Source organism: Lepidochelys olivacea (genome assembly GCF_965140295.1).
Source record: "Lepidochelys olivacea isolate rLepOli2 genome assembly, chromosome: 2".
Lineage (NCBI taxonomy): Eukaryota > Metazoa > Chordata > Testudines > Cheloniidae > Lepidochelys > Lepidochelys olivacea.
In genome coordinates this window covers 257,916,359-257,929,973 of record NC_140412.1, presented here as the reverse complement: position 1 = coordinate 257,929,973, position 13,615 = coordinate 257,916,359, and the positions used below count along the sequence as shown (strand labels likewise).

Genomic DNA, 13,615 nt, shown 5'->3' with positions numbered 1-13,615 from the left:
GTTCTCATTTAAATGGAAGTTGCAGATGCTTGATCCTGTGACATGCCTGAGTGCCATCAGCTCTCAGTGAAGTCCGTTGAAGGGGTGACAAAGAGAAGAAGGCTAAGAGGTGACTTGATTACAGTTTATAAGAACCTAAATGGGGAACAAATATTTGATAATTGTTTTTTAAATCTAGCAGATAAAGCTCTAACTTGATCCAATGGCTGGAAGCTGAAGCTGAAACTAGGCAAATTCAGACTGGAAATAAGGCATACATTTTTAAAAATGAGAGTAATTAATCACTGGAATAATTCACCAAGGGTCATGGTAGATTCGCTATCACTGGCAATTTTTAAACAAGATTGGATGTTTTTCCTAAGAGATCTGCTATAAGAATTATTTTGGGGAAGTTCTATGGTCTGTGTTATAGAGGAGGTCAAACTAGATGACAACAGTGGTCCATTAGTGGTCCCCTAGCCTCTGTTTGCCAGAAGCTGGGAATGAGCGACAGGGGATGGATCACTTGATGATTACCTGTTCTGTTCATTCCCCCTGGGGCACCTGACATTGGTCACTGTCAGAAGACAGGTTTCAGAGTAACAGCCGTGTTAGTCTGTATTCGCAAAAAGAAAAGGAGGACTTGTGGCACCTTAGAGACTAACCAATTTATTTGAGCATAAGCTTTCGTGAGCTACAGCTCACTTCAACGGAGTGAGCTGTAGCTCACAAAAGCTTATGCTCAAATAAATTGGTTAGTCTCTAAGGTGCCACAAGTCCTCCTTTTCTTTTTGGCAGAAGACAGGATACTGGGCTAGATGGACCTTTGGTTTGACCCAGTAGGGCCATTCTTATGTTCTTAATCTGGCCCTTGAATCTATGAAACTCTAAAGTTGAGAGGGTACAGCATCCCAAAGTTGTGCTGATTACTGCACCCTTCTTGCAGAAAGGGAACATTGGCATCTAACTTGGCAAAATTCCCAAGGACTTCAATTGAGGTTCTGCCTGCACAGGGGGAATTTATCATCATATTCAAGACCATGTTGCAATGCTTAGTGGACCTGAGACTCTAACCCCCAAAACTGTAACGGGAGTTTTTCACATGTAAACCTTATAGGGCTGGGCCCTCTCTTTGTTGCTAATAGAAATATGTGCTTCAGAAGTTTAAGAAAAATGTATAATAGGAAAGGGCTTTTTTTCTGGAGGTAGGGGTTGGTATTTAATTTCTCTTAAAAACCACTTTTTTTTTTATTGTACATATGCTCCATGTTTTTTTGTAACTGGATGAATTTGATAAAATAAATAAATGAAAAAGTGCTAGTAAGAGCCTGGACCAATATTTCCTTCTTAGATGTGATTTGTTTTCTTCTGGCTGCTGTTCTGCTGAAATGCAAGTTTAAGAATTCACTCACGGTACTTTTTATAGTCTAAATATTCAAACATATTTTCATCACACCCTTCAAACAACAAAGTGGCTAACATAACTATTTTTCCAACTTAACGTGCACTTAAAGTACTGTTGAATAGATACTGACTTGGATTTAAGACAATACTTACTTTACTATCTGTCTGAGTATAAGATAGTGCGTCTTTATACCATTTAACGGCCTGTACATACTCTTTCTCGATTAGGTATTGCTCAGCAAACTGTACACAGATCAATGATGTCAACTGCTTCTGAGAAGGGATCAATTCAGGTTGTTCCAGAGGGATACGTTTCAGTATTCTCAACTGTATGTCAATGGCCTTATTGAATAAACAAATATACAAAGAGAGATTATAACTCAAACAGTAATGGAGTAACTATTTTAAAAGTTTTTCATGCAGCAGGAGGTCTAAAATTTATACTTGCTAAATTACTTAAGATGTTTCAAAAAGGTTTTTGTTATATTGTAAGTCCAATTTCCATTTCATTCTCTGCAGCTACTTTCTTTTTTAAAAGTAATGAAGTTATCTTAATATTTTGCAATATTGGATTTTAGGTTAGTTGGTTAAATTACTCCTGTTTCTTATAACCTTTTCATATTCTGGTGCATACAATTAGCTACTGCAGGCAATGGCTTGGTGCATCTGCTCTTTTACTATGCAACAGGTGAATATTCTCAAGGCTAAATTGACAATACCAGAAGGTTGGAGAATCAATATTTCTTCAGCCACGCTGGAGCAATGAAGATGATGACCTTGGCACGGGTCAGCTTGAGGATTACTTGCAAGATGATTGGAATCAGAGGGAAAGCATATAGGAGTGCACACTCACAACTCAGGTGAAAGGAGTCAGTCAGGGAGCCCGGATTGAGGCCTTCTCAGGAACAAAACAGACAGCATTTCTTGATGTTTCTCATAGTGAACAGATGTATTGCGGGGATGCCCCAAATTGCAAAGATGGACCGCAAGACACTGGGCTTCAGAGACCACTTGCAACTCAGGGCAAAATTCCCACTGAGGTGATCTGTGTGTTGATTCTCAGCCCCAAGTGAGTGATCAGCCACCAGATCAGCCACTCTCAACCCGGGGGGGAAGAGGAGAAGAAGCAGCCTGATTGCTTCCTGACACAGCACTTTTGAGTGTGCTCCTCTCTGTCTGTTCACACAGAATATTAGGGTTCGAAGAGACCTCAGGAGGTCATCTAGTCCAATCCCCTGCTCAAAGCAGGACCAACACCAACTAAATCATCCCAGCCAAGGCTTTGTCATAATATATTGTGGTGGTATGGTCCATAAGAATGTGAACCATGGAGCCCCAATGTGATCTCAAAAGGCATGAAGTGTTGTAAGTGGCCCAAAGCTCCATATGAAATGTAGTTTCCTGTTCTGACCCTGAACTCTCAGTGACCCCAGACGTGCTCCCCAGCTTACCAAGGAGGCATCAGTGACAATGGCTCTGGTCAGTGGGGACCAAACAAAGGGAACACCCTGGCATTAATTGCATTGAGCTATCCACCACTGTAAGGAGTCCAGGATAGGCACAGGGAGCTGGACCAAACTGTCCAAGGGATGATGGGTGGATGATAAACTGTCCTCAGCCACATTTGGAAAGGGTGAAGATGTAACTTGGCAAATTGGACTACCTGCATGCAAGCAGCCCTGTGACCCAACAGCCTTAGGCACCCTCAAGCTGTAGTTTACTCCTGGGGGTATTCTGTGTGACTGCATACATGACAAAAACGCCCCTCCTCTGCAAAACTCCTGTGATTCCCTGCAGAAAATGGCAGGGAAGCAAAGGGATGCTGTCTGGGGGGGGAAGGCCCAACGATGGTCACATTTAGGGGGGACTGCCCCCCCAAACAGAGGCGAGGCATAGGGGAGCACACAGAGTTATGTGCCACTGCTCCCTCATTTCTGCAAGTACAGAGCTGCCCAGCTGAAGGAGGCTACATCTGGGCTCCGCTGACTCTGCAGCTGAATGCGGCCTCCTAGGTCCTAGTGCCAGTCGTGCTGCACTTCTGTGTGCTGGGGGCCTTCCTTTTTTCTCAAAAAGAAAAGGAGGACTTGTGCACCTTAGAGACTAACCAATTTATTTGAGCGTAGGCTTTCATGAGCTACAGCTCACGAAAGCTCATACTCAAATAAATTGGTTAGTCTCTAAGGTGCCACAAGTCCTCCTTTTCTTTTTGCGAATACAGACTAACATGGCTGCTACTCTGAAATCTACTCCTTTTTTCTGTGGAACAGTGAGTGCCCGCGGTGGGGCTGGGGGAAATGAGGGAAGGGGGTGAGAGGAAAGGCAGTCGGGAGGGAAATGTGGGAGTGATAGGGGGATGGAGAAGAAAAGGGGATCGGGGAATCGCAGGGGGAAGTGGGAGCCTGGCATGCAGTGTCCCCTTGGCAGCAGCTGGGGCTCTCCGTTAAGCAGGCCCATTGAACCCTGACAAGCCGTATCCCCCTACACCTGGACCCCTCTGATGAGACTTCCACACCCAGACCCCCACCCCACTGATCACCAGCAGCTGCACTGGACTCTTACCCTATCAAGCCCCACTCCCCCAGCACCTGGACCCCTTACTGATCCCCCACACCCAGACCCCCCCCCGTTGAGCCCCATCTCCCCACACCCGGACCCCAACCCCATCCACTTTCACCTGGATCCCCTGAAAAGTCCCACTGCTCCCACACCTGGAACCCTGCAACGAGCTCCTGTGGATCAAGATCTCCCATTGAGCTGCCCACACCGATTGTCCCACCCTGAAACCTCTCACCCCACACATGGATCGCCCCACACTAAGCCCCTCCACACTTGGATCCTGCTGGGCTGAGCTTGCCCACCCACACCTGGTGTACTTGGTGCAGAGGGGTAGGGCCCCAGGGCATTTCTGGGGCAGGCTCAGCCCTTGCATTGTGTCAGGGTCAGGTGCAGACTCACTGCCGAGTCCCTGTACTGGGGGAAGTGGGGACTTCAGGGTGATCTCCCACCTCAATGCAGCCAGTGGCCTGTGCTCCCACTGCCATGCTGGAGCCACATTTATTTATTGAGAAATAAAATTTGCAGAATTTTAAAATACCATGCGCATAATTTTTATTTGGTGCAGAATTTCCTCAGTAGTAGTAGTAGTTAAAGGCTGAGAGTGCAGCTTCAGAGACAGATGACAAATCATCTGAAAATGGTCCATTGGCAGAAGCACTCTCAGACTTGTAGCTCTGTTAAGGCCCCAACCAATTCATTCTTTGAGTGGGGACCAACGGTGACCTGTTTCCATTGAGAATGAGATCCAGGCAATCAAGTAAGCATAGTGTGACATGTATGTGGGACAGAAATTCTTCCCTCAATTTGCCCCTCAATAACCAATCATCTTGGTATGGGAAGATACAAATTCCCCTCTTCCTGAGGTACACTGTCACTACAACCATGCATTTGGTAAAAACCCAGGGAGCAGAGGACAGACCAAAGCAGAGTATGGTATACTGATAATGGCCATGTGCCACAACGAATTGGAGAAACTCTCTGTGGCTTGGAAGAATTGTCACATGAAAATAATCGTCCTGACAGGCCAGAGCAGCAAACCAGTTATTCTGATTTAACACGGGAGGATAGTCGATAGAGTGATCATCTGGAATCTCACATATCTGATATATTTGTTGAGGTTGTGGAGGTCAAGAATTGGTTTCACCCTGCCTTTAGATTTGTGAACCAGAAAATACTGGAAATAAAATTAGTGGCCCCAGAGTTGCAGAGGGACCTCCTCCACAGCTCCCAATTCTAGTAATGACTGAATCTGCCCAAGGAGTAGTGCCTTGTGAGAGGGGTCTCTGAAGAGGGACAGGGTAGGAGGGCGCAGAGGTGGGATGGATAGCATAACATAACTGGATAGCATAACACAACCTGATGGTGCTTAGGACCTAGCTGCCAGGGCAGTTGAGCCCCAAACATCTTGAAAATGAGCAAGTCGGTCCCCAAATGCGGGGGATGGGTATATAGAGGTCACGACTGGATTACTGCCCTTGACAAAGAAGTCAAAACAGACTCTTGGTAGACACCGGGGGAGAACAAGTTGACTGGCCGAACCAAGGACCCAAAGGCCTCTGCCTCTGGGATCTATGACCCCTTCTGGAGTAGTCTTTCTGCCTCAAGGGAGGGAAGGACTGCCCGAAGGAGCATTGCAAGTGGTACTGTTGGTGCTGCTGCTAACTATCGAAATGGCATCTCTGCACTGCTGGAGTATACACCCACAGAGCGCATAGGGTAGAACTTGAGTCTTTAAATGAGTTCAAGTTTTCATCAGTGAGTGAACTGATCAATCAAAGGACAGGTCCTCAGTAACCTGCTGCACACTGGGTGCAATGCCTGAATTTTGCAGCCAAGATGCCCTTTGCATGGTTACTGTTGAAGCCATAACTCTGGCCAATGTAACTGCCACATCCAAAGCAGTTTGCAAGGATGTCTTGACCACCAAACAGCCCTCAGCTACAAACACTCAAAATTTATCCCTGAAGGCTTCAGGTAACTGATCTACAAACTTAGACATAGCTGTCCAATTAATGAAATCATATTTTGACAGTAATGCCTGCTGGTTTGCAATATGCATTTGTAGGGAAGAGGAGGTTGAGATTTTTCTACCCATTAAGTCAGGCCTCTTGGACTCCTTGTCCTTGGGGGTAGAATTATACCTATCCTGCTGGGTCCTATCATTCACCACAGTCACAACCAGGGAATTGGGGACCAGGTGGGAATAGAAGCCCCCCAAACCCTGCATAGGTACCAAATAGCATTTCTATGAACTCTTCACCGCGGGCAGCACAAAAACCGGATTACTCCAAAGAACCTTTACAGGCTTCATAAATATATCTTTAATAGGAAGGGCTACTGTCCCCAGGGCAGACAGCTGGAGAATATCCAATAGTTTGTGAATATTCTCCTGCAGGAACTCTGCCTAGATGCCCAACATAGCAGCCACATGACACAAAAGGTCCTGGTAGCCTTGAAGTCCTCAGGCACTGAGGGAAAAGGGGAGCCTGGTACCATCAAATCATCGGGGGACAATGATGATTGTCACTTGCACTAGGGATGTGTTCTGCCCCTGAACTGTCAGACCTGGATGGGACAACTGGAGGCCACAAAGAGTGAGCATTGCGCTCCTACAGGTACTGCTAGGCAAAATTCTGTGGCTTCAGCACCCTACATAGGATACACAACTGCATCTACTCAAAGAAGAAGTTAAGCTATTTTTACTGATAAATGATTAGGGAATATCTCTAGCATTGTATATGGCTTGTATAACCTCATGAATTACCTTGTTCAAAATTCCCATCACTTCTTCTTTTTTATTGTTTTTGTAAACCTTTGCTAGTAAAATCAGGCTCTTGACATCCTTCATCATGGAAGGCAAGTCATTAACTGAAAGATTAAAATGGTAATATGTTATCTTTCTAGTCTGACATTTTTCTGGATATCAGAAACAAGAATTGATGTTTGGAGTACACAATGAAGTATTTTTGTGTCACCCACAAATGTGTAAAACAAGGCCTGGGAGAGTGCCCTCATGCAAGGCAATTTAAATATTTACTGAATGCTCGCGTAAGTGTACTCAGTCTAGAAATATAATTAACTAGAATAATTATTTATGAAGAAATTAATGTTGTATATTTTAAAATGATTCACAGGCTTTGATACTACACAGAGCAAACTTAATAGAAAGGATGAATAATGCTACCAGAGTCATGGTTCATAGCTTGATTCAGAACTCTTTCTGCCTTGTTAAACTTCTTGAGTTTGAGGAGGAGTTCAGCAAGATCATGGCACAAGAAGTCCTGCTCACTCATCTTTAGAGCTACTTCATAATAATTAATAGCCTGCAAGGAAATTTAAAGAGGTCAATATAATATCCCAAATACAGAATTACACACAGTAGGTCAAAATGAAACATTCATATATAACTTCTGTCATCTATTTGATTATTTCTCTTTATTTCTTTGTTCTTATGATTTAAATGCTCAATGAATAAAATAAATACTTTGTTTTCAAGACCTTGCTATATTGATGAGTTTTCACATATGCTTGTCCAATTTTTCTGGCCAGTGTTGCATCTAAAGGATTCTTTCTTTGAGCTGCTTCGTATACTTCCACAGCTTTCTCTGGCTAAAAGTAAGTGACAGAAGTGGGAGTTATTTTCATGTGTAACATTAGAAGTTAGGAATATTTTTGCCAATGATTCAGCAACATTTATTGTATGCTATATAAGTGCTAGTTATTAACTGATTATTATTTAAATCCAGCTTTTCAGTTAAATGTATTTTTGTTTGAATTACTACAGATTTATTAAACAAATTTATACTAACCTCTTGAACATTCATGTAGGCATCTCCCAAGAGAAGGCTAGTATGAGGACTTGGCAATTGTTCACATAGTTCGCTACAAAAAAGTAAGAACAACATTTAGAATCAAGACAATAAGAAACAAATTTTGAAATCTAATGGATGAAATGTAAGAAAAATACATGAATCCTCAAGAAAATAAAGTCAGTTCTGTCATTTAAAAAAACAGAGCTAGAACTTCAGCTGGTGTAAGTCAGAGTAGCTCCAATGACTTCAACAGCCACTGCCCCAAAATGCTTGCGCAATCTGAATGAAGACAAGATGCAATACACTGGTGCAGCAAACAAACTGAGAGAATTGGGATGGAAAGTTGAAGATAACAGTGATAGGAACTCATGGTTACATAAAATAGTTAGAAGATGTTTGTACGTTTTGAATTTAAAAAGTATACTTGTTAACAAGTTTCCACCACCACAGTCTGATTCTAGCCCCTCTTGACACACACACACACACACACACACACACAAAAGTAACTAATAGAAAAAGGCAACCTCTCCCCAACTGTATCTACTGTGAGGTTTTTGCCAAATTCTCTCATCAATGCACTACCACTGGGGCAAGTTCACAGGGGTTAGCAAGGATGGCAGCATAGTATGCACCAAATGTGGGTCTTTTTGTTACTAAATCACCTAACCCTAAACAGAACAGATCTAGACTACATGGCAGTAAAAAAACCACCTGTGCTCAGACTACATTAGTGCTCCCACCATTCATAGCACTGGTGAAGCTGCACTGCTACTATAGTGCAGTAATGGGAGAATTTGACAAAACTTCAGAGTGGGTAAATTCAAGCAGTTTATCCCCCAGAGATTAATCTAAGGGCTTGCCTACACTTGGAAATATACTGAAATAGTTATTCCAGAATAATTATTCTTCAGGCTAGACCACACTACTGTGGAGGACAGTCTATTATATCTAGTTGAGAAAATTAAATAAACTCAGCACAAAAGAGCAAGGCAAGGCAGGAAAAAAGCGAAGTGGGTAAATGGAGGGGAAATCTCTGTTTTTCACTTTGCCCTAGATAGGGGGATTTACTGACTTGACAATCTCTGGTAAACTCAAAAGTCTTTTGGGGAGCTGAAAATATTGGTGATAGTCCAAGGAGGATATGAATAAAGCATACACTAGCTGTGCATAATGGCTCTTTATAAGGTATGTTGTCCTTCTGGCTAGGATTAAGTGTGTTAGATGATTTTAATATCAGATATTGTCCTTTAGAGGCGGAACAATATCATGCACTTGAAGGGGGGTGGATTTTAAGAGTTCTTTCTCCTCTAACTTCTATGATCTTATATTCTTTTCCCTCACCAAAGCAGACATCTACATCAAATATTAGGAGATACTGTGACTTAGCAAGGGACTGGGAGTGTGGAGGTCTGGGTTCTCATTCTCACTGTATCATACCCTTGCAGTGTAACCTTGAGTGAAATCACTTTACTTCTCTGTGCCTTGGTATAAAATAGACATAACATTTCTATGCTTTTAAGGACTTGATCCTGTTTGCATTCAAGTCAATGGGAAAACTTCCATTACCCCTAATGATGCAGGCCCAAGCCCTAGAGAAGTTTGAGCTCCTCAAAGCAAAGGTGCTGTTATTACCAAACAAAAGAATTCCCCCCACTCTTTTTCATACAGGAAATCTTACACACAAAAGTAATTTCAGTTCTGCTTGTCTGAACATTGTTGCACACTCAAAAATAGCCAAAGGACCATAAACAAAGGAAAATGATAAAAAGCAATATATCAAATATGTAATGGGCGGGGGAGGTGCCTAGGAACATACTGCACAGGAATTTTATTAGGTTCTATCTTATTTAATATTCTGATGGGGATCTGGAAGAGGGAAAAAATGTAAATGGCACCAAACTTGGAGGCATTGTCAATACCAGTGAGAAATTATTACTACTTAATAATATGCATATTGCTATGGTGCATAGAAGCCAAGCAGGTTGGGACCCCATTGGGTTAGGCACTGTACAAATATAGAAAATGATATTCCATGCTCCACAGAGCTTACAATTCAAAAGACAGACATGACAGATGGATGAGACAAACAAGCAGGTTAGATTGAGGGGAGTGGAGAGAGAAAATAGAGCACAAGTTTTAGCAAGTAAAGAGCAGTAATCCCAACTATCCCCTTTCCTTCCTGTATAAGGGCTTTTCTGTATTAACAGTATTGTGCAGTAAGATGGGATATAAATCTACCCCACACCAGCCTGCTGCACACTAACTGTGTGGCGCTCACTGCCACACCCTAAAAGTTCCCTAGTGCACACTGATCTATCCCGCTTTGAAGCAGTGTATCAAAGTGCACTACTGAACTGTTAGTCCACAGCAGCAGGGTCCACATGGACAGTTAATGGGCAGCAATCTAGAGTGAAGCAGATTTATATCCCATCTTGACCTGCACCAACTGTTCATATAGACAAGCCCCCCAAAAAATAATACCAGAATTCCAGCATATTTCGAATCTGAGGAAGAAACAACAAAAAGAGTTAAAACTTGGAAAATATAAGCTAGTGCATCTGGGCAAACATATTATGTGGCCTGTTTACATGTATTACTTAGATTATCAGTGAAAAACCACATGCCAAAGTTCAGTTATCAATAGAGAAAAAAATTATATTCTGAACATCATTAAGTGCATATCTCTAATGCTTTTAATGTGTATGGAAATTCATTACAACGATTATGTAAAATCTCTTTCGGTTATAGAGGTGCTGGACTGAGGATTTTGCCATTTGTGTGACAGTAGAAAGCTTTTAAATGAATGATTTATCACTCGGGATATATAATTATTTAATCATAGAATCATGACGTCTACTTCTATTTCTGTAGGTCCAGATTCTGTCCCCTTTTCTCATTTTGAGTAGTATCTTACTCAAAACTGTGACCCAGGCAATGGGGTGGCATGAGGGAGTGCAAGATGCTTCTCTTGCCATTTACCTTAATCATCATTATTAGCATGGGAGGGGATACAGGCTAACCGTACAGGTGAGCCAGAGGGAGCAGAGAGAGGTCAGAGCCTTAGCTCTGTTCTCCCAGCATGCCAAACACTGTGGGTGTACTTGATGCTTCAGGGAGCGTATGCTGCATCAGGTACAGCCTCCACACAGAATGCTCTCTCTGCGAATCACTGTTTCCTGCTCCCTGCTCAAGCTACTCCTAGGGCAACACAGCAAAGCACTGCCCATAACACAGGGCTAATGGCAAAGACATAGTTGAGCTCTCTGTCAGCAGTCCTATTGACTGAACGGTCTAATTCTGCTAGGCAAATACTCAGTGTGAGAGTGACAGAATCTGGCATTTAGTCTTCCCCACTTCAGTTCTTTTCCCCATAAAACCAATGTTATCCAATAGTCAAAATCAGTACGTATTTTATGTTTCTGATGCCAGAAAAGCTTTTTTGTCTTCTTTAGCTGAAGATGAAAGCTTCTTCCAATAAATAAAATACTAGTTCTGAAATAGAAATATCTGACCCTTAATGCCAATTTTGAGGGAAATATATACCCTTGGCTAGTGATTAAATGGCAAATTCTGCCATCCGTACTCCCACTGAGTACTAATTTACTCCAAAAACTGACCTTTTGTTTTCAGTAGTACCTGAAAAAAGGTGGCACAATCTGACCCCAACTGTTTAGCATAATATTTTATGTCATAACAATGTTTGTTGTGGTATTTTTAAATATTAATGTATTTCCTTAAGATTCTCAACTGTTTCTAATTTTTTCTCTTTCCCCCAAGATTCTTAGAGGTCTTGTTATCTTAACAAAAATATGAATGATTATGACAAACAACATTGAAATTAAAACGTGACTTGTGGAAATGGACCTTGTTCTCTGGATTCACAGTTCTGTACTTTCACTCCTAGACTATGCTTCCAAAAGCTCTGAAATTGGTTTTGCTCTATATTGTCAGCTTTTTTTCTGTATATAAAGCCATTGTCTTTTTAAAATAAAATATTTGAAAATGTAAACATTTTTAACATATTTAATCTTAAACAATATTACCAATAACATCCAATGTATAGTCTCTTATCCTTCCGTATCTGAAGGTATATCTGAGCCATCTTTTCTTTAACCTCAGTATAATATGGTTGGCTTGGGGTGATATTTCTCAGCATGCTTAGCGCTATTTCCACTTCCCCTTTACTGAGAGCCAAATCTACATTAGCAACAGTGATGCGGATTTCCTCTGGAGTTCCACTAAATTCATTAATGGCATCCTGCATAATTTTAGTAGCTTCATGCTGGAATATTAAAAAATAAGTAAACTTTTAACTAAATTACTCTATTATCATCAAAGGATTAGGTAGTGCAAAATGTATTTCATTTTAAAAGCAGTTGGCCTTGCCAAACCCATTTTCATTTCATATTAAACTGGAGGTTCAATTGAATCCAAAACCCTAATATTGCAAACAGTGGGACCATTGCTTTTCTTTTCGTGCTAACCAGTTTTGTCTCATTGTTACCTTCACAGTTCCCTTGTGTTTCCCCCTGTCTGTTTGTTGTATCCATATGTTCAGTCTTATACTTAGATTGTAAGCTCCTCAGGGCATGTACTGTCTTTTGGTTGTGTGTTTGTATAGTGCTTACTACAGTGGGATTCTAGTCTATGACTGGTGTCTCTATGCACTTCTGCAATCCAAATAAAGAATAGTGTGATGCTTTAAAGTCTGACAGCATGCAGTGTTATATCTGGCATTGAATAAAAGTGTTTCCTTAAGCAAAAAAGATAACTATTGATAAAGTTAAGGCTTTATTCAGCTAATAACTGAATAACCTGCATGTTTGTGATATAGTCTATTTTTAAAATTTACTATATATAAGCAAGTTATCTCCTTTGTAAATTATGTAAATATTTCAGACAATATGTGCTATCTAACTTTGAATAGCAGACAGCAATTTGAAAGTAGGTTATTTAGGGAAAATATTCAACCTAATACCCTTTTGTTTGGAGATGCTTTATTTCAATTAACCAATTTGTCCCAACTCTAATGGCAAACTTTCTCATGAGCAATATATATTTTAATTGGCAAGAGAGGGAATGTTCAGCACTTCAGAACAGCATAGACTAATTCTCCATGAGGAGACAAGAATGACACTGGAAGCTGTTGATGCTATTATTACCAAAGGAAAAAAGGCACCAACAAATCATGAGACTTTCTTCATTGTCTATTCTCCTGATTTTTTTAAGTGTGTCAGAAGGCACTTCATTTTGGATTTACTGCAGTTGCCACGTATCTCAGTTAAATGACTGATGACAAGTTTTACTACACATAATTTAATGAGCACTACAGAGGACACTATGGACTGTGCCCAAAGCACATTCTAATCACTTGATTCCGAGAAACACTGAGTGCCTACAGCTCACACTACAGTGAAAGGCACGTCTCAGGATCAGGTTCTAGACTAAGCTGAGGACAATGTATACACACATAATACACAAGATGACAGCTATACTACTGTTTCCAAATAGTATAGGTATTTTAACTTTGAAATTAGGAATTAAAATGTACCTATTAGGTCATTCAATTTTTGTTTCTAGTTAGAACTACAAATGGCCTTTTTTGAATGACTACTTATTGTGGGAATATTTAAATAGCTTTTTGAGGGTGAGATGGAAAGTTTTAGTCACACAACTTCTCAGCTATTAGTTGTAGGATCCATATATAAAACTTGTTTGCATATATATAAAACCACTTGTTATTTTATACTGTCTGTTCTATGTAGTGAAGTACTTAGCATGTATCGTACACTACACTCAATGTGGGTGAAATCCTGGCTCCATTGCAGTCAATGGCAAAACTCCCATTAATTTCACCCAGTATT

The 13,615-nt window shown here is 41.1% G+C and overlaps 1 protein-coding gene across 3 annotated transcripts in view; it reads right to left on the bottom strand.

The window, feature by feature from the left end:
- Positions 1 to 13,615, bottom strand: part of TTC21A (tetratricopeptide repeat domain 21A) — a 60,359-nt gene that overhangs the window by 19,602 nt on the left and 27,142 nt on the right. For all 3 annotated transcript variants that reach the window (XM_084620045.1, XM_084620047.1, XM_084620046.1), the window contains 6 exons: positions 11,795 to 12,033; positions 7,749 to 7,821; positions 7,438 to 7,548; positions 7,124 to 7,262; positions 6,704 to 6,807; positions 1,537 to 1,725 (listed from right to left, as the gene is read on the bottom strand). In XM_084620045.1, coding sequence (XP_084476171.1) covers positions 1,537 to 1,725; positions 6,704 to 6,807; positions 7,124 to 7,262; positions 7,438 to 7,548; positions 7,749 to 7,821; positions 11,795 to 12,033 — 855 coding nt within the window. The remainder of the gene's footprint in view (positions 1 to 1,536; positions 1,726 to 6,703; positions 6,808 to 7,123; positions 7,263 to 7,437; positions 7,549 to 7,748; positions 7,822 to 11,794; positions 12,034 to 13,615) is intronic.